Source organism: Pogona vitticeps, chromosome 1 (assembly GCF_051106095.1).
Source record: "Pogona vitticeps strain Pit_001003342236 chromosome 1, PviZW2.1, whole genome shotgun sequence".
NCBI classification, from domain to species: domain Eukaryota; kingdom Metazoa; phylum Chordata; class Lepidosauria; order Squamata; family Agamidae; genus Pogona; species Pogona vitticeps.
The window spans coordinates 241,525,671-241,544,237 of NC_135783.1; the positions used below are offsets into that span (position 1 = coordinate 241,525,671).

The window sequence follows — 18,567 nt, forward strand, 5'->3', positions numbered from 1 at the left end:
ATGTGTGTTCTATAACAGTATGGCTTATAGACACTGGAAATTTTAAAAAGGGAATTTAAAAAAACCATTTACCGGAGATCAGACAAACTTGCTAGAAATGTATCACAGCTAGTTTTATTAATACAGTATTATGGTAAATCTATATAGGTGAATTTAAGGCAAATCTTCAACTAGACTTCTGTTTCTACATCCCTACATCTCTACACATCCTCACTTTTACCGGATACAGTCATGCGGAAAATTAATGTTTGTGTAAATTTTCAACATGTGCCTAGTCATGTGCAAATATATTTACGACCTGAGCTGGCTGGTTCATTTGTGTTCACCAGTAATTTATCAGTGTTGAATGTGCCTATCCATCAGTTGTTTGATGATATGCTGGCATTAAAATGCATCTGAGTCAGTACACAGGGTAAAGACATGTAGAGATGTTCAGGCTTCACAAACCATTTATATGAGAAGAGTTATCATCGTATCTCCCCTGCCAGCTAGGTATAATATTCCAAGTCTGGAAGCTGCCCAGCCCTGGGATATGGAAGAACTGGCCTCTAAGCTTCCGATTTTTGCTGGAGGTGAGCTTTGCGAATACCCTGGACTGCCAGAAAGACAAACAAGTGGGTGCAAGAGAAAAAAAAGCCTGAACTATCTCTGGAGGCAAATATGTTGAAACTGTGGCTGTCTTACTTTGGGCACATCATGAGAAGGAAGGATTCTCTCGAAAAGACAACAAAGCTGGGAAAGGTTGAAGGCAGCAGGAAGGAGGAAGACCAAGTGAGATGGATTGCTTCCCTAAAAGAATCACAGGTTTGAGTTTACAAGAACTGAGCAGGACGATTGAGGACAGGACATTTTGGAGGTCGCTCATTCATAAGGATGCCATAATTGGAGAAAACGTGATGGCTCATAACAAGAAAAAATTTGATCAATGCACACATTAAATAGAATACAAGAGTGGAGCCAGTGTGCACAATCCTACTTCCTTCATGTTCAGTGTCAGGTATTAGTTTGATTCAATCCAGCCATTTGGCAAACAAGAATGAGAAGTTGTAGAAGCGGTAGCTGTGTTTGTGCAGGCATTGTAGGTGAGAACAACATAAAAATACAAAAACTTGGTATATAAAAGTTAAGTCTTTAAGGTGACACCACGTTTTTGTCATTTTTTAACTACATTGATTTTTTTTCACTTATGAAGAGCGAGAAGACAAGTAACACCTTTAAGACTCTGGAACGATCAAGAGCTTTCCTGAGCTACAGTCCATTTGTTCATAGGAAGGAGGACTGTACTACTGGATACCTCTTCGGATTTTTCAGTTTCATTTTGGGGGTTTTAGAAGCGGCGAGGCTGCATGCTGTGCGTGCCCGGACCCCTTTAAAGACACGGGACGCTCCCCCATCCTCTGCCTTCCCTTGTTGCCTTTCCTGCAACATGTGGTGAGGAAGCATGTACTGTACAGTACTGTATCTTGAGAAACAACACCTCGGGGAGGAAGAGCAGCAAAAGGACCATTTCCGGTGCCGCGACCATCTCCGCCCTTTTCCTCGACGCGGCCTCAGGTTCCTCGTGGCGGGAGTCGGCGTTTATGGTGAGAAGGGTCGGGGGGGACCGAGGCAGAAGCATGCAAAGATTCCCGTTTAGCGCTCTCCTCCATCTCTGCTCCATTCCTGGAGAAAAGTGGGGTGCAGTTCTTGGCCCAGTCACCCTCAGGTTCCCTACTAGACTACAATTTCCGGCATGCCTTGCGAAAGGAGAGCGGTATGCTGGGAACTGTAGTTTCTGGCGGCTAAAGTATCGTGGAAGTGGGGGGATCATCTGTATACGAGACGATCGTAACACTTGGAAAGGATTTTGCCTTTTTAATCGTAGCGGCAACGAAGTGCTCGGTTTTCCTAGCAACCTGCGAAGAGAGCGGAGTCGAGGCAAGCTGTTGTCGCTGAATGCCTTTGGGGTCCTCCTTCTCCCCTGGTGTCGGTAGGGTTTTGTGCTCCCCTCTTTCCTCCAATCCTTCTCTCCGTTGCTTTAACTGTCTCCTGTTCATTTTCTGGTGCAGGTTTGGATCAAACCTCCCCGTTTTGCCTTTGGGAGACGTTTCCGGTGTTGTAGTCGGTGGAGTTAACGCAGGAATAACATTTAACATCTGGTCTTATGGTGTCCTTACCTTGATTGGTACTTCTCATGTTCCATATTCTATTTGTCGTGTAGCACTGGATTTTTCTTGTACCACTCTGTACATCAGCAAGTGGACATTCTTTGGGCTTCGCTCCTGTTGCTTTGTTCGGGACAGAACTGTTCAAACTTTTGTTTTATTTTTTATTACCATACAGTTTGGGGATTCTTGGGAAACTTGTAACTAATTCTAACCCTTACTTGCTGTGCTTCTGTTGTGCAGCTAAAGACGAATCAAGGATATTCCTAAAACTCATCATTTTCAAATTAGTGGTTTAGTAATGTTTCCTGTGCATTACTCTCACGTGTCACTCAGGGCTGGCCAAATACATTTTGTTGCTTGAGGTGCATCAGTAAATCCTCTCTTGCTCTATGCACCAAGATTTGAGGTGACTGATTTAGATAAATTATTTTGGCATAGGAGGCAGAAAATCCCTTAAGCAGCTCTTCTTGTTGTTCTTTACTCATTAAGTCATGTCCAACTTTTCGTGACCCCATGGACCAGAGCACACCAGGCCCTCCTGTCTTCCATTGCTTCCGGGGGTTGGTCAAATTCATGCCGGTAGCTTCGACAACACTGTCCAACCATCTCGTAATCTGTCGTCCCCTTCTCCTCTTGCCTTCACACTTTCCCACCATCAACATCTTTTCCAGGGAGTCTTCTCTTCTCATGAGATGGCCAAAGTATTGGAGCCTCAGCTTCTGGATCTGTCCTTCCAGTGAGCACTCAGGGTTGATTTCCTTCACAATGGATAGGTTTGTTCTCCTTGCAGTCCAAGGGACTCTCAAGAGTCTCCTCCAGCACCACAATTCAAAAGCATCATTTCTTCGGCAGTCAGCCTTCTTTGTGGTCCAGCTCTCACTTCCATACATCGCTACTGAAGAAACCATAGCTTTGACTATGCAGACCAATGTCAGCAAGGTGATGTCTCTGCTTTTTAACATGCTGTCTAGGTTTGTCATTGCTTTCCTCCCAAGAAGCAGGCATCTTTTAATTTCATGGCTGCTGTCACCATCTGCAGTGATCAAGAAAATAAAATCTGTCACTGCCTCCATATCATCCCCTTCTATTTACCAGGAGGTGATGGGACCAGTGACCACGATCTTAGTTTTTTTGATGTTGAGTTTCAGACCATTTTTGTGCTCTTCCCTTTCACCCTCATTAAGAGGTTCTTTCATTCCTCCTCACTTTTGCCATCAGAGTGGTATTGTCTGCAAATCTGAGGTTGTTGATATTTCTTTCGGCAATCTTAAATTCCGGTTTGGGATTCATCCAGTTCTGCCTTCCGCATGATGTATTCTGCATATAAGTTAAATAAGCATGGAGACAATAAACAGTCTTATCGTACTCCTTTCCCAATTTTGAACCAATCAGTTGTTCCATATCCAGTTCTAACTGTTGCTTCCTGCATAACTAAATGACTTACATTAGATAACTAATGATTTATTTACTACCCTTTCATGACACCCCCAAAGGTGCTGACTGAGATGGCTGCCTCACTATACCTAATGGTAGGGCTGGCTTGGCTTCCTACAAATTACCATTAACTCTAGAAGAGAAAGAAGTACCGTAGTTTGACTTGTATGTGCGTGAGAGTGAGTGAGTGAGACACCGCTGTTTTTGTGTGTGAATGTCCAGGCAAGGGCACCTAATTTTGCAGATTTTAGAAGAACTACGTTCCATGCTGAATAGGGGGTTCTGTAGTCCAAAAATGTAACTTTCTAAACTCTGCCATTTTGTGAGACAGCAGGTACTCAGAGGTGGCATGATGTCATACTGGAGCATATTTGCATTTAGAAGGAAGTATACTTCTCCCTTGAATTGCACAAACAAATATTCTACAAGTAAATAAGTTGTAAAATAGCCTTACTAGTTTCATAGGCTACTGCAGAATAGAGATACCTACTACCTACAATCCATCCTCTAATTCAGCCTCTAGATCAGGGGATCATAAGGACCTTTAATGCTCATTACACATGGTACTGTATGAAAATGAGTGTCAACGCTATGGAAAAGAACACGTGTGTGTAAATGTGAATCAACGGTTTGTAGTTACGGTTTTGCGGGCATAAGAGTTTTACATGGATTTTGAACTACATGGGGGGTCCAGCACCTCTCACCTCTAACCCCAGTGTTGTTGAAGGGAGAAGTGTAGTTGCAATAGTTCTGGGACCTCTGCGGGTGCTCCTTGATGCCCAGTGGCTATATATGGAAAGTGCTGTCTTTTGTTCAATGCAGAAAGAAATTGGAATCCTCAAAAAGACATCTGGAAAAGGGAACTCACTGCTTGAACTTTCAGGATTACATCAGAATTAGCATTGTATTTTGAGTGAGGCAATTTAGTCTGAGAGTTCCAACACACTAGTTCCAAATATTAGGAGTAACGACTGTGAATGTGTCTAGACAACACAGTAGTTTGATACTAGATCTGTTACTCCTCCATTCTGAGGAACTGTGGGTTTTGCACTTTGATCCCTCTGTACGAGAGCTTTAGTGCACTTTCCTGGGCAATACCACTCTGATTCTCTAGCCAGGAGTTCTAAGTGTCTCTTACAAACTACAAATACCAGAATTCTGTAGAATGGACCCATGGCATCTGAGATAGAGACAGATTATAACAGTATAGTGTAAGTATACTCTGTGACCTCAAATAATAATCTTTTCCCCCCCCCAAAAGTGACCTTACCCTGCACTATCCTGAATTTATCGGAGTCTGATTCTATGATTGATCTTTACTTTATGGATTGGTTTAATGTAATTGGATTGCATTTTGCAGAACTAGAAAATGGTATATTCAAGTTAAATGCGTAGAATGAAATGTAAATATTCTTGTAGGATGGATCGTTTTGAGGATCCAGAAAACAGGCTTCTTCTACAGCCTTGGGCTTCAGTTTGCTTTAGTGAGTCCACCACATTGATGGCAAAGGCTTGGTTTGGAGATGCTGGCTACGCCTTGCTCCTGTCTGACCTCAACAATATGTGGTATGAAAGTGCAGATATGGAAGTGATTCAGCATAGGTCAAAGGTAAGTGGAGAATTTGAATTATAAAGTGTGCCTGTAGCGGACCCAATTAAGCAGCTGTCCTATCCGTTCAGTTTTAATGGAAAATCCAAGCATGATAATTCTGCAGGGAGAAGACATTCTTGATAGTCAGTAGTTGTGCGTTGCTGCTATATGATATCTTGCAGACTTGTTAGTACACAGCATCCAATTCGCTAGGAAAAAGAACTGCACAACTGCTGCTGAAAATAAATACTTTTAAAAAATAATGGAATGGAATATTCTTGGGATGCATGTGTATGTGCATAATTGTCACTTATGGGAAATGGTTACAGCCTTTATTTGGTAGGTGCTGGCTGTACAGTTCAGTGAGATGGAATATCACGGGTTGGCAGTTTGATTTCCCGCTGTGCCTTTTAGGGGAAGAGCCAGCCTGTGTATCCCTCATTACAGTAGCTTCACTGGCTACCACTCTGTTTCTGGGCTCAATTCAGAGTTCTGGTTATTATCTATAAAACCCTGTATGGCTTGGATCTATGCTATCTGAAGGATCATATCATCCTGTATCAACCTTCTTGGCTTTTAATATCTTCTGAAGAGGCCCCTCTCTCAGTTCCACCGCTTTCTCAAGCTCATTTGGTGAAGACATGGTAGAGGGCCTCCTCAGTGGCTGCTCCTATGCTTTGGAGTTCACTGCCCTGAGAAGCCAAGTTGGCCCCCTTCCTCTTGACCTTCCATCATCAGGCAAAGACCTTTCTTTTAAGGCAGAGTTTTAAGCAATAAGTGAGGGTCCCAGGAATGCTTTATTCATTAAATTTAGATATGTTGAAATGATTTTAAACTTTATGTTCAGTCATTGGTTTTAATATTGATAAATATATATATTTTTTAAAAATTTAATTCCTTTGGTGTTTTAGAAGTGTTGACTATTCTGTATTTTTAATTGTTGTGAGCTACCTCGGATCCCTTACGGGGAAAAATGTGGCATATAAATAATATGAATAAAATATCCCTGGGTGAACTGCACAGCCTCAGAGTACCCACAGAAAAAGGGGGACGGTAAACTACTTCTGAGTCTTGTATATCTAGAAAGCCTTGGAAGGGGGTCAGCAGAAATCAGAATGTACTTGATGACACATAATTGTGTTGGTTGATAGCAGCATTATGCAGGTATATCACAACCTAGAAATTATCTCAGTAACAAATTTTTTTTGAGTGCTGCAAGGGTGAAATATTGCATCTCCCCAGGTGATGACTGTATTCTAGGTATCTGTTAATCCATATTTGTGTAATAAAAACTACTAGAGAAGATTTGTGCTTGGCACAAAATTAGTGTTCTGAAAAGTTGGACCTTCTGTTTTGTTTTATTTCTGTCTTTTAAAAATGCTTGTATCCCTTCAAGGGATGAGGCAAGATGGAGATAAACAGCAAGCAGATTCCAGTTAAATATAAAAAGAGGATTGTGCTGAAATGTCTTTGGGTGATTTATGGAGTTTCTGGCTGGCATGAGTGTGCATACACACACACATTCCTATTAATGTCTGAACTGTGGGGGAAAGAGAGAGGAAGTGGTGGGGAAGTTCCTGCTTAGTCTTTGGTGGGGAAGTATTCCCCTGTTTCATGCATATGTGTAGACAGGTATTAAGGTTTCAATGTGTATGTGTGCATATATATCTCTGTGTGTAAAGTGTGTTTTAATAATACACAGGAGCTAAATAAGCGCTTGACAGCTCATGCATCGTCCTTCCTAAACCGCCTGAGTAGCCTAGTATGTCCCCTTTTGGAAGGCCAAAAGAACAGCTCGACCACCTTTTGCTGCCAGCTGAGTCCCAGCACCTTGACGCTTCATGTGAAGAGTGAACTTTCAGGACTGCCTTTCTACTGGGACTTTCACTGTTCTGTGGCACCTGTTGAGATGGTGAGTTGAGCAAGGATGATCACGGATTGAGAAGAGCAAGGTTCATAACTCAGTGTAATGAAATTACAATAGGGGAAGGGAAACTTTGCTCACCCACTCCATACTTTGGATTTCATCTCCCAGGGATCTCAGCCAGCATTCGGCAGTGGTGAGGAATTATGAACTGTTGTCTAAAACATCAGAAGGGGCATAGGTTTTCTTCATCCCTAAAGGTCCAGCTTGGTTTCTAAATCTTGCAGGAAATCGATGATGATATTTGACCAACAGAAAGTGGAATGCTTAGTAGGATCTGATGGCCCTGGAAGTATTCTGGGCACAAACAAGCCACACATGCTGTTAGTGGAGGCATCCTTAGCTGTTAATGAAAGTGAACGGAAGATGTTCCTTTGGTCCCAGTCACTCTTTCATCCTTGCATGTCAACTAATTGGCAATATGCTTGAGAGCCATTTGCTCTCAGTGTGAAATTATGACTAGAACGGTGTAGAGATGACCATCAGTTATCAAGACAGATCCTCTGAGAAGAATGGTGAGCCATCATGATAGGGGATCGGAATGATTAATTCCTATTAAACATGTCCAATCAACCTTTGGGGATGAAGTCCTCCCAAGGTCCCTTTTAGAATAATCAAATAATTTGATTACTTTGAGATATTTTCAGCTGTCAGTCTGGAATGTAGTAAGCTTATATTTTAGGATCAACTTTGCTTAGATAGGCAGATATTTTTCCAGAAATAAACATGTAATTTTACGTGATCAGTTACAGTTTTGTTGTGTGTGCAGTAGAGGGCACTGCATACTAAGATAATGGACTTTGCCGGTGCACCGACATTTGGCAGCGTTATGTTACTTGGATCATATTATTTGTATTTTGAAGAGCGTGAGGGATATACATTTTCTCCTGAGAAATGAAATACGTCAGTTTAAAGAGCATTAGCACTTGAGAGTTAGTAACTCTAGATTTTAGAATTTGGGCACAAGTCAACATTGCATGATCATAAGTCCTCATGCATCATAGGATTTTTTTTTCCTTTTTTTTCCTCCTGCTTCTCCCAAAAATCTCCTCGGGATGGTCCACCCTCTCCCTTTGCAGATTTTGGGGGTTGGTTGCAGAGGGGAGAGCCCATTGTCCTGATGGAAGTATTGCTGATGGAAGGAGAAACAAACTACAGTGGGGTTCAAGTACTGCATATTTTGCATTACCTATAACTCCTTGGAAAAGACTTTGATGTTGGGAACGTGTGAAGGCAAGAGGAGAAGGGGACGACAGAGGATGCGATGGTTGGACAGTGTCATCGAAGCGACCAACATGAATTTGACACAACTCCGGGAGGCGGTAGAGGATAGGAGGGCCTGGCGTGCTCTGATCCATGGGGTCACGAAGAGTCGGACACGACTAAACGACTGAACAAACAAACAAACAAATAACTTGTCAAGTGTAGTTGGTACTTTGTGCTTACTCTGATGGATATAGCACCAGGTTGTGTAGATAAGCACAGCCGTTGGCTGCAATTATGTTGTGGGGAAAGCTCCCAGAGTAGCTTGATTGAGGTGGTACATGTCTGTTTCTTTTACTAATCTGGTGCCTAAACCTTAGGATCACTTAAATATGAGAGCACAGTTTGTTGCTTTGGGCTCATAAGCTGGTCCTTATAAGCAGCAACTGAATTACCTTCATGAGCCCTCAAAATAGCTTCAGTTGGCTCTGGGATTTAAGTGCTTAAGAACTTATTGCCTGCCTGGGTTTGACTGAACACCTCTCCAGTTCAGTTGTCTGCACCATTGAATAAAAGGGAGCATTCTGGGGACATGGTGAAATTTAGCACTTGTTTCTACAGATACATGAAGTCTGGAAGCTTGCATTTGCAGTCCTCCCTTACATTTGCTTAGACTAATTTATTAACCCTTACTTTAGCAAATGGGGGAATTTTCTCATGGCCAGACCTGAAATGGGATTACCACAAGTGATTGATTTTTTGCTGGAATTCATTGAATGCACAGACATGTGTTAACATGAACATTGGCTGAAAATACAGGGTATTTGATGGGGTGTCTCCTTCTCTGTGCTGCTTGGACTTTCCATCTCATTGCCATCTAACTAACATTTGGAGTGTGCTGTGTAGTCAGCCTTGGACTGGAATGTGGGATTGGCTTAATTTTCTGATTTTGGCTCCCCTATTTCCATGTAATAGCTGTCAAGTACACTACAGCAACTTGAAGAACTGATATGGTTTATGGTGCCTTGTCATTTCACCCATTGCCTCCTTTGCTATCTGTAGTCCTCCTGCACAACTATTAGTCTTTTAAAATAATAGAGATTAATCTTTGTTTACAAAAATGAGAAGTTTTTTTTAAAAGCCCAATTGCTCTGTAGGCTGTGGGGAATTTTCTTGGCAGATGTCAGCTGAGGAGAAAGATTAACCCTCTACAAATAGTGCCATCAGTCCAAATTCTTTTTTTTAAAGAGTGAGTTACTTGCCAAAAGCCACTCAGTGACATCTTGACTATGAGCTGAATACCTCCTATTTCATAAAGTCTAGGACAGCTTTTTCCAACCTAGCATCCTTGAGATGGGTTGGACTATAATTCCCATAACCCCAACTCAGCATGTTTTCTGATAATGACAGGCATTATAGACCAAATATATCTAGGGTAAGAAAGGTGCTGCAGGATACTGTGTTTGTGGTCTGTATTTTCTGGTGCCTTTTTACTTTCCAGAGGAAGTGATTTCCTTCTTCTGTTCAGGATGAGACAGAAATAGCAGGATGAGAGATACCCTGCCACCATTCTTTGCCTTTGATGGTCTATGGAGCCAAAGAATACATTGCAGAGATGGGCCCCCGTTGCAGTTACGTTTTGCAGAAGAGTTATTTTGTCCTTGATCTTAGCGTTGTTCTTTTCTTCAATTTCAGGTTAGAAGAACTGACTTGCCTTTATTACTTTTTCTGTGCAACGTTTTAGGAGGTGGTGGAATAACAGATGCTGAATCCAAGTTACACTTTTCTCTCCACTAGGGGCAACTTGCAATTCAGCAGTAACCTTTCTTTTAAATAAATAGATCTTTGGTCGTTGTGTTCCTGAGCCCTCTGCTGACAGGCAACAGAAAGGCTAGGAGTGCTTTGTGTGGTCTGAAAACCAGCATTACTCCCAGCAGTGTCACAAGTAAGGATATGTAGAGCGGAGATGCTCCTTCCCAACTGCAGCATGCCTTTGTTGGGCTCTTACCAGCAGCAAGAGCTGCGGCCACCCCCACCCCTCATTCATCTCTAGGTGTTGGGCTGAAGGCAGCATTTGACTTCATTTGTACATTCAATACCCATGAGGAGAATTTAAATGGCTCTTACTGGCCCAAGGCCCAGTGCTGTTGCTGCTCCTTGACCCTTGGCCTCTCTTCTGTACCTTGATGACAGATGTTCCGCCACCTTGTGCGGCCCCTGATGGCGATGAGCTTGGTGTTGCAGTGCCAGGTGCAGGAGCTGGCGTCCTTGCTGCTCCAGAAGGACGCCGAGATCGAGGAATACCAAGAGAACGGGGCTGCGCTCAGCCGAGGTGAGGTGCTGCCCTGGTTGATGACATAAGCTTCCTTCTTTCCTCCCTTGAGGCTGGCCCTGCGTGTGTGCCATGTTTGGCCCCTGGCCAGACTAACCTGGGTTTCACATGCAGTAGCTCCAGACTAGCTAACCAGACGCTGTGGGGTCAAGGCCCTTGGGAGTGGAAAGAGCTGGACACTGACCAGTAGCTGAAGTGCTTGGGGGCTAGCCAAAGGGCTCCTTTCCTTTCCTTTCCTTTGAGTGCCTGGCCACAACCCAGGAGCCTGGGGCCTGTGCCAGTTTCAAAAGAAACTTGAGTGGAATCAGGCTGCTCTTTTTTCCCCCTCTTCCTTTCTCAGTAAGCACTTAGAGCCATTGAGGGCTCCCTCACCCCCCCCCCGCCCTCCCCTCTCCCTCACTGCACAAAGCTGCAGCTTTTGCTCACAGGCCTGCTGCTTGAGAGACTTGCTGAAGGTAGGCAGCATTCCTTGCTCTTCCAGTCCAGAGAACAGAAGAATCCAGGCCAGTGACCACAGGGACTGGTTATGCCACTGATGCTTAGATTAGGGTTTAGGCCTCAGGAAGGCAGTACAGAAAGGGGCCGTGGGGGTGGAGGGACTCGTGGCACTCCCCATCTTTTCACTGTACACAACCACGTCATGTCATTTGTCACATGCGCCTATGTATCTCCTGTCTCCAAACTGAGTCAACAATGTCTGCTAAGTGGCCTGGCATTCTCATTTTTGTATTGAGCATGTGCCAGCTCTGAACAGATGCCAGCCACAATTTCCACTCATTATTTATTCACCACCTGTGAGGTGGGCCCTTGCAGTCATCCATAGCTTCTGCTTAGAAACACCCAGTGTTTGGTGGGAGAGGAAACATCAAGTTACTTCAGATATTTTAAGGCCCAAATAAGGCTCGTCACAGCTCATCTGTTACCAGGTTTATACCTTTCTTGCCAAGTGGCCTCACCTGACTTGTGTGCTTGAAACCCATTTTCAACACTGGAAGGCAGGCTCCAGTGTCTTTTTTAGATGGTCATTTGGCAACAAAGTCCTTGCTTCTAATTTCAGGTGTCCTGACCCGCTTCCTATTTCTGCATTAGTCCAAAAAGGCAAGCTGAGTTGCACCAGGGAGTCCCTGAAAACAGAACACCTGTATTATCTGCATAGGAAGTATAGCAGTTATCTTCAGTTATTCCATATCCCATTGACTTTTCAGTATTGCTTTCTAGCAGGTAGATGCGAAGAAACTTTATGTAAATTACATAGCATAGCCCTAGCGTTTGAAAGGTTATTATTGTTATTTTGGATGAGAAGTCTCAGAATCCTGCAGCCTGCTTGACCAATGGGTGATTCTGTTCTCTAAAACAGTAATGGTTTCTAACCCGGCATGATCCTTTTTTCCATCCTTTATCTTCACAGTCGTAGGTGGTCTCTGTAGCAAGGGTAGAGAATGTGTGCCCCTTCAGATATTGTTGGGTTGCAGCTTGTCTCTTACTAGTCGGCTATGTTGGTTTAGACATAGAGCTTGTGGGAACTGCAGTCCAGCAAGGTGATCCTGTAGCCCTGTAGGCTGGCAGTGGAGTTGAGAGTAAGCGTTTCAGATCCCTGAGTCCATTGCTATATGTGTCAGAACTAGAGATGGGGGTATTCATATTCATATACAAATACGAATATCCTGCACAAGTGGCGTTAACGAGGGTCCAGCCCCATGGGGCTGGACGGTCCACTCACCAATCCGTTGCGGATGGCACAATTTTACCGATGGCTCCGCAGCGCACAATCTGGTCGCCATTCTTCGACCTTGCAGCGAGGCTTGTCCTCCCGCGTCCTGCCAAGACGGGCGAGCGGATTGCATGTTGCGGAGCCAGTGATAGAATTGCACCATCCACATCCGCGGCAGATCGGTGAGTGCATTGTCCAGCCCCATGGGGTTGGACCCTCGTTAACGCCACCTGTGCATGGGTATCCATATACGAATAGTCCCATCTCTAATCAGAACATATCCAGCATGATGACACAGCACTGACAGACTCTGTGTACCCAAGGTGAGGCACCTTGTGCTCATTACCTAGGAATAAAATTTGCAGGATATCCTACAAATTCAGAGGCCCACTCTCTCCATTCTTGGTGTTTCTTTTATAGAGCGCCTGAAAACGCAGCCTTTCAAAGAAGAATCTTTCCTGCAGACCTTTCACACTCAGGTAGGAGAACATTCCTGCTGTCATTCAGGTTTGTCTGTGTGTCTCTGTTAAAATAGTGAGTGCATGCAGTCCATGTCAATTTCAATATATTTTGATTGCTCTGCATCCAGCAGTGTCAATGTGAGTGACTTTTTAGTGCTCTTTTTAAGCTTAGTCCATTTGGATTGAGGGCCTTTTGAGCATGTATGATTAAGCGGATGATTCTCAATCACCAGAGTGCTCCTGTTAATACGATGTGTTGATTCTGCCTAGCTCATATAACTTGAATAGCCCCTTTTTGCTTCCCTGCTCCAGAGCATGTGCTTTGGGAGAGACTGTGCACAAGTAATATACTTATCTGTCTTTCTGGGCTACAGTATAAAAACCTGCTAATTTTGTATTGAAGTTCCCCGAGTTTCACTACCTTGACAAATATACAAGTTTGCAATTCGTGATACAGGAGGTGGCCTGTGGAATTTTCCCACGCTCCTACTTTTCCCAGCTGCAACGATTTCATGCTCTCTTTCCCGTGCCACGTGCCATCACTGAACGTTTCTTATTCCTTACAGGCTGAGAAGTGAGTGGAGGGGTTGTAGCAAGGTCTATTAGCATGAAAGAGCTGGCAGTTAAGGGTTCTTTCTGCATTTTTTTTCTACCAGCATGTTCCAGGACTTCTTAAATTGTTAGGCTGTTCAGATTGCTCTAGATCAGTGGTTCCCAACCTTGGACCCCCAGATGTTCTTGGAATGCAACTCCCAGAAATCCTGGTCAGCATAGCTAGTGGTGAAGGCTTCTGGGAGTTTTAGTCCAGGAATATTTGGGGACCCAAGACTGGGAACCACTGATCTAGATTAATCTTATCAAAAAGGTAACATGCATGGCCTTATTAGTGGGCTTGGGTTGCAAGAATTGTTAAATAATCACAAACAAAAATTGAATTAAGGGCAAGCTTTAAGAGGGTCAGCTGCAAGACCATGTAAACACCAGCACCTAACATGTGGTATACCTAACATATCAGAATTTCCAGTTCCATCGAGAAACACAGTGACTCTCAATAGTTATCTAGAGCAGAGGCATCCTAACTTTGGAATGGATAAAAGAATAATAAGGGAAAAATAAACACCTATATAAATCTTTTGCGGATGATCACAGTGGAGGCTTGTTAGTCACGTGATTTGATATGTAAGGTACGTTGGCTTTCTGTAAGAATTGATACTTGGCCAACTCTGGACAGCTCTTCCATGTTTTTCTGCATTGTCATAGTATAGTATATACACTTCTGTAGCAATTATTTCCAGTTACACACCATGATACTGTTTATGGCAGCTCTTCTACAACTGCTTGTGACTTCTCATGTTGACCACCAAGCATGTATGGCCTTATCCTGCAAAGCTTATGTACCTCTGAGTCTTGCTGCTTGTCTAGTGAAGTACATTCAGTTTGATAAAGCACATACTTACACAGCTACATCGTGAGTCCAATTGGCAACTACACTGCTTTTATTTCCCCTTGATTGATGAATAACCTATTTTCAGAAGCTGTAGCTCCGTGGTAGGGCCCATGATTTGAATGCCAAAAGATCTCAGGTTCTAGCTGAAGTCCTGAAGAGAGACTGCCAGTCATTGTCAGTGTAGCCTTAGTATATGGCAACTCCCTATGTGGGGAGAACACAGGATAATGGTGCAAAGATCTCTCGTGTTTTCTTGGTTAGAGCTGTACTTTTGCTACAGTTGCTCCTGACAGTTCCAAAAGCCAAGATGGGCTGTGCTGGGAAAACGTGGTTCAAAACAAAGCAAAGTGTGCTGCATATATATTGCCCCATAGTGCTCAAAACACTTTCTGGGCGGTTTACAGTTTAGTTATACAGGCTGCACATTGGGTGCTTTCTCATTTATTTATTTATTTATTTATTGGACTTATATACCGCCCCATAGCGCTACAAGCACTCTCCGGGCGGTTTACAATTTTTAATTATACAGGCTACACATTGCCCCCCCAGCAAGCTGGGTACTCATTTTACCGACCTCGGAAGGATGGAAGGCTGAGTCAACCTTGAGCCGGCTACCTGGGATTTGAACCCCAGGTCGTGAGCACAGTTTTAGCTGCAGTACAGCGTTTTAACCACTGCGCCACGATTTAATCAATCTCGGAAGGATGAAAGACTGAGTGAACCTCGAGCTGGCTGCCAGAATCCGCTGGGATCAGACACTGACTGTGTGCATAGTTTTGACTATAATACTACAGTTTAACCACGGTGCCATGAAGTTAGTGGCTCACTGCTAAATCGCTGGCCTGTGAGGTAATGCTTAGTGTTATAACATTTTTTTAAAAAAGTGGGGGAAGGGCAAAATGAAAGGGTATTGAGACTAGAAGAGACGGTTAGAAGAATCTGTGAGATGGAGGGGAAGGTTGACCTTCAGAAGAGGGATATGTATGAGTGTTTTTTCCTGCAAGGGAAAAGTTACAGAAAAGAAAACAGAAAGTCTGTTCTTTCCAAATTTCTAAAATGAAGAGGATAAGGAGGCTATTTCAAGTTTAGTTTTATGAATGTTTTTACAGTATAGACTTCTAAGAGGAACAGAACAATGGAAGATGATGGAGGAAAACTGTGTAATATCATCTAACATACAGTGGTGCCTCACTTAGCAAGTGCTTAGTTTAACGACGAATGCGCTTAGTGATGCCTTTTTCGGAGCGATCTTGCACTCCATTTAACGATGTTGCCTATGGGCGATTTTCGCATAGCGATGTTTGGGACCATGCTTCGCATAGCGATGACAGTTTGGGTCCCCCTGTTTCGCTTAACGATGGTTTTGACAGCCTCCTGTTGGCTGGTTTTTATACATTTAAAATGTTTAAAAATGTTTAGAATGCTTGAAATCATAAGTGCACTTTAAAAACCCTTTGTTAAACTAATTTGACTTTGTTCCGACTCTTTTTCAATTTGTTGTAATTTTTCCCCCCGATTGAGATGCATTGAATAGGTTTCAATGCATTTCAATTGGGGAAATGCGTTTTGCTTAGCGATGTTTCCTATGGCGATTTTTGCTTAAGGACGGCAATCCGTTCCCATTGGAACGGATTATCCAGTTTTCAATGCATTTTTATGGGAAACCGTGTTTCACTTAGCAATGTTTTCTCATAGCTATGAATTTTTGGAACTGATTAACATCGCTGTATTTTGGCAAAGAAGCCATTCAGTCCTCTTCTATGTTCCATGGAAGTGGTTGTCAGGAGGTCTCAGACAACCCATGAGGTGTCTACTACGATAGGACAGGGCAGCTGGCATTCCTTGTTGTACTTAACAATGTGGTCTGCAGGAGCCATTTCCTGGGTATGGGGTGCTGCAGTCCATTTATCCATGGTCCGAGGTCTAGATCATGAAGAACTCACATGCCTTCAATTCCTCTGACTAGAGGGCAAGCCTGCACCTTGGTTCAGAGACAAAATTGGGTTACCCAGATACAATGGATTCAAATATAGCTTGTCCCCCGAGAAATTTCCCCAGAATATTTTTATGCACTGTGATCCCGACTCCTGCACTGTGCCTCTGTCCGCCTCTGCGCAGTTAACTCCAGCAAACAGGACGTGAAGGGTTCATGGGTCAACCTGGGCTGGACCAGAAGGATGTGCCATCAAAATAAGCAATGCTGAAGAGGAAGATAAACAAACAGGCGGCTCCCCAGCATGACTGTCGCTGCAGTAGCTGGGTAGGCAAAGCGAGACGTAGAGCAGGGAGTGTGGACATCTGCAAGAGAGCACCCACCTACTGACGTCAGTAAGTGCTGGGTCAAAACTGCTGTGGAATGCAGCCTGGAAGGAGCGAGCCCCCCTCCCCACACACAATAAGGGTAGAAGGGATCAAGTTCAGGGGTGTATACAGGTGCTCTGGTGTCTTGGAATGGTGTTGGGGAACAGAGGTTTGAAGATTTATTTTCCCCAGTGTTCTTCTGGAGAGGGTTGTGTTTGCTTGGAACTTCAATTTTGGGAGGACTAGAAATAAAGATCAGAAACAGTTTGCTGGTGGCAAGTTATTTCAGGATATAATTGCACCAGATTTAGATGATCACATTCAGGCTGTTTGAATGCTCATTCCCAGGGAACTAACCAAAATGTAATTTTTGGGAAGGAAGCCGAGGATCTCTAAAAGAGTATTTATAACACTTTCGCTGCATTGCAGTTACCAAGGTTGTTTGGGAGAACCCGTGACAGTTGACCAGTTAAAAACCCCATATAATACATCGTGTAGGCATACCATGCTGCTATATTACACGGCTTGGAGTGAGGCAGGTAGATGTTTGTCTCTTTCATCAGAGGTGTTCCATTGTGGTATAGATTCTGCTGGCACCTGCCTGTCTTTTTCTGTATTGATTGGACAACAGTATAGCAATTTATCAGTGTAGCGTGGGTTTGTCTTAGGCTGGCTAAAGTGTCATGAGTTACACATTTTGGATGGGCCACTTCTAAGAAAAGCTCCCTGTGATTGGATTCAGCCACGCCTCACCTCACACCTGCCTGCTCTATGCTCAGTTCACCAGCCTCTCATTTTTATTGCTGCTAAAAATAGCCTCCGAGAGAGAAGCGACCATTGTTTGGCAGGCACGGTGATCTTCCTTATGTGCTGCAGACAGTGGGTTGTGGCAGTGGACCTCAATCGATTGATTTGCCAGCTCCATTTGCAGAGGGAGGGAGAGGAAGCGACGGTTCCTGTCACCTCCTTCCTTCAGGGGAATGTTTTTCGTTAGCAAAAGGTGGCTGTGGTTTGCCGCTTGGAGAAGGATAGGAGTGGGGTTTTCTGGGAAAACATGGCAATTTCCAGGGCTAAGGGGTACCACCTGCAACAGCTGGCAAGCCAAAGTCTTGGATAATTTCTCTTGGCCATCTCCTGTCTCACTTGGCTAAGCTTAGAATAAATGGGGGAAGAGCTGGCTTTTAAATCTTTATTCTTTTTTCCTCCTCTGCTTTGAAAAAGGATTGTTAACAAGCACTGCTAGGAAATTAGCCTTGCTGGAATCCTTTGGACACGCGAGGTATCTTGAAGTGCCCTGCTCAGGATTATATGTGGTGGCTAGAGTGCTGGACTTGGACCAGAGAGACACAGGTTCAGATTGGTACTCTGCCATGAAGCTTCTTGCATATCTTTCTGAGCAAATGGGCCATCTCTGAGCCAAACCCACCTCATTGGGTTGTTGCGAGAATAAAAATGGGGGCCATATGCCACCCTGAATTTGTTATTTTATTTATTTATTGGATTTCTATCCCACCCATCTATTTATTTATTTATTTATTTGTTTAATTTATATGCCGGCCACCCTACCCAAAGGTCTCTGGGCGGCTTACAACAATTAAAATTAAAATTAAAATACAATAAAAGATAAAATGATTAAAATACAATTAAAAGGTCGACTTATAGGAAAGGTCTACTTATAGGAAAGGATACAAATTTTGTAGGCAATAATAATCACGAAGGGTAATTGCTGTCCACAAAAGCCATGTTTGGAGTAGAATTTCGCTCCTCTTTCTTACTAGGTTAGTGTGACTGAAATTGCATAGTATAAAATGGCAGCATGTCTAGCATTTGTCCTAAGATGCCAGGCACTCTCTTGCCTGCAGGTGAATGACCTATATTCATCTTATTCATAGTGGCACCTAACTGGAGTCCTTTAAGGGAGATCCTCTTTAAGTATTTTTCTCATTCAGCTGTCAAGTTGCCTTGAACCAATTGAATCTATGAGAAATTAAATCTGAAGGGTTCGTGCCCCTTGTT

General features: G+C 43.5%; 1 protein-coding gene across 3 annotated transcripts in view; it reads left to right on the plus strand.

Annotated features, from left to right (window-relative positions):
- Positions 1-191: 191 nt before the first annotated feature.
- NHEJ1 (non-homologous end joining factor 1) overlaps positions 192-18,567 on the plus strand; it is a 121,990-nt gene continuing 103,614 nt past the window's right edge. Inside the window, exons 1-5 of one of the 3 annotated variants that reach the window (XM_020792114.3) lie at positions 192-1,583; positions 5,001-5,190; positions 6,875-7,084; positions 10,493-10,631; positions 12,763-12,821. In XM_020792114.3, coding sequence (XP_020647773.3) covers positions 5,002-5,190; positions 6,875-7,084; positions 10,493-10,631; positions 12,763-12,821 — 597 coding nt within the window. In that variant the 5' untranslated portion in view covers positions 192-1,583; position 5,001. Of the gene's footprint in view, positions 1,584-1,772; positions 1,970-5,000; positions 5,191-6,874; positions 7,085-10,492; positions 10,632-12,762; positions 12,822-18,567 lie in introns of those variants that run through there. The other 2 variants (XM_020792115.3, XM_078382937.1) reach the window with 2 other exon arrangements.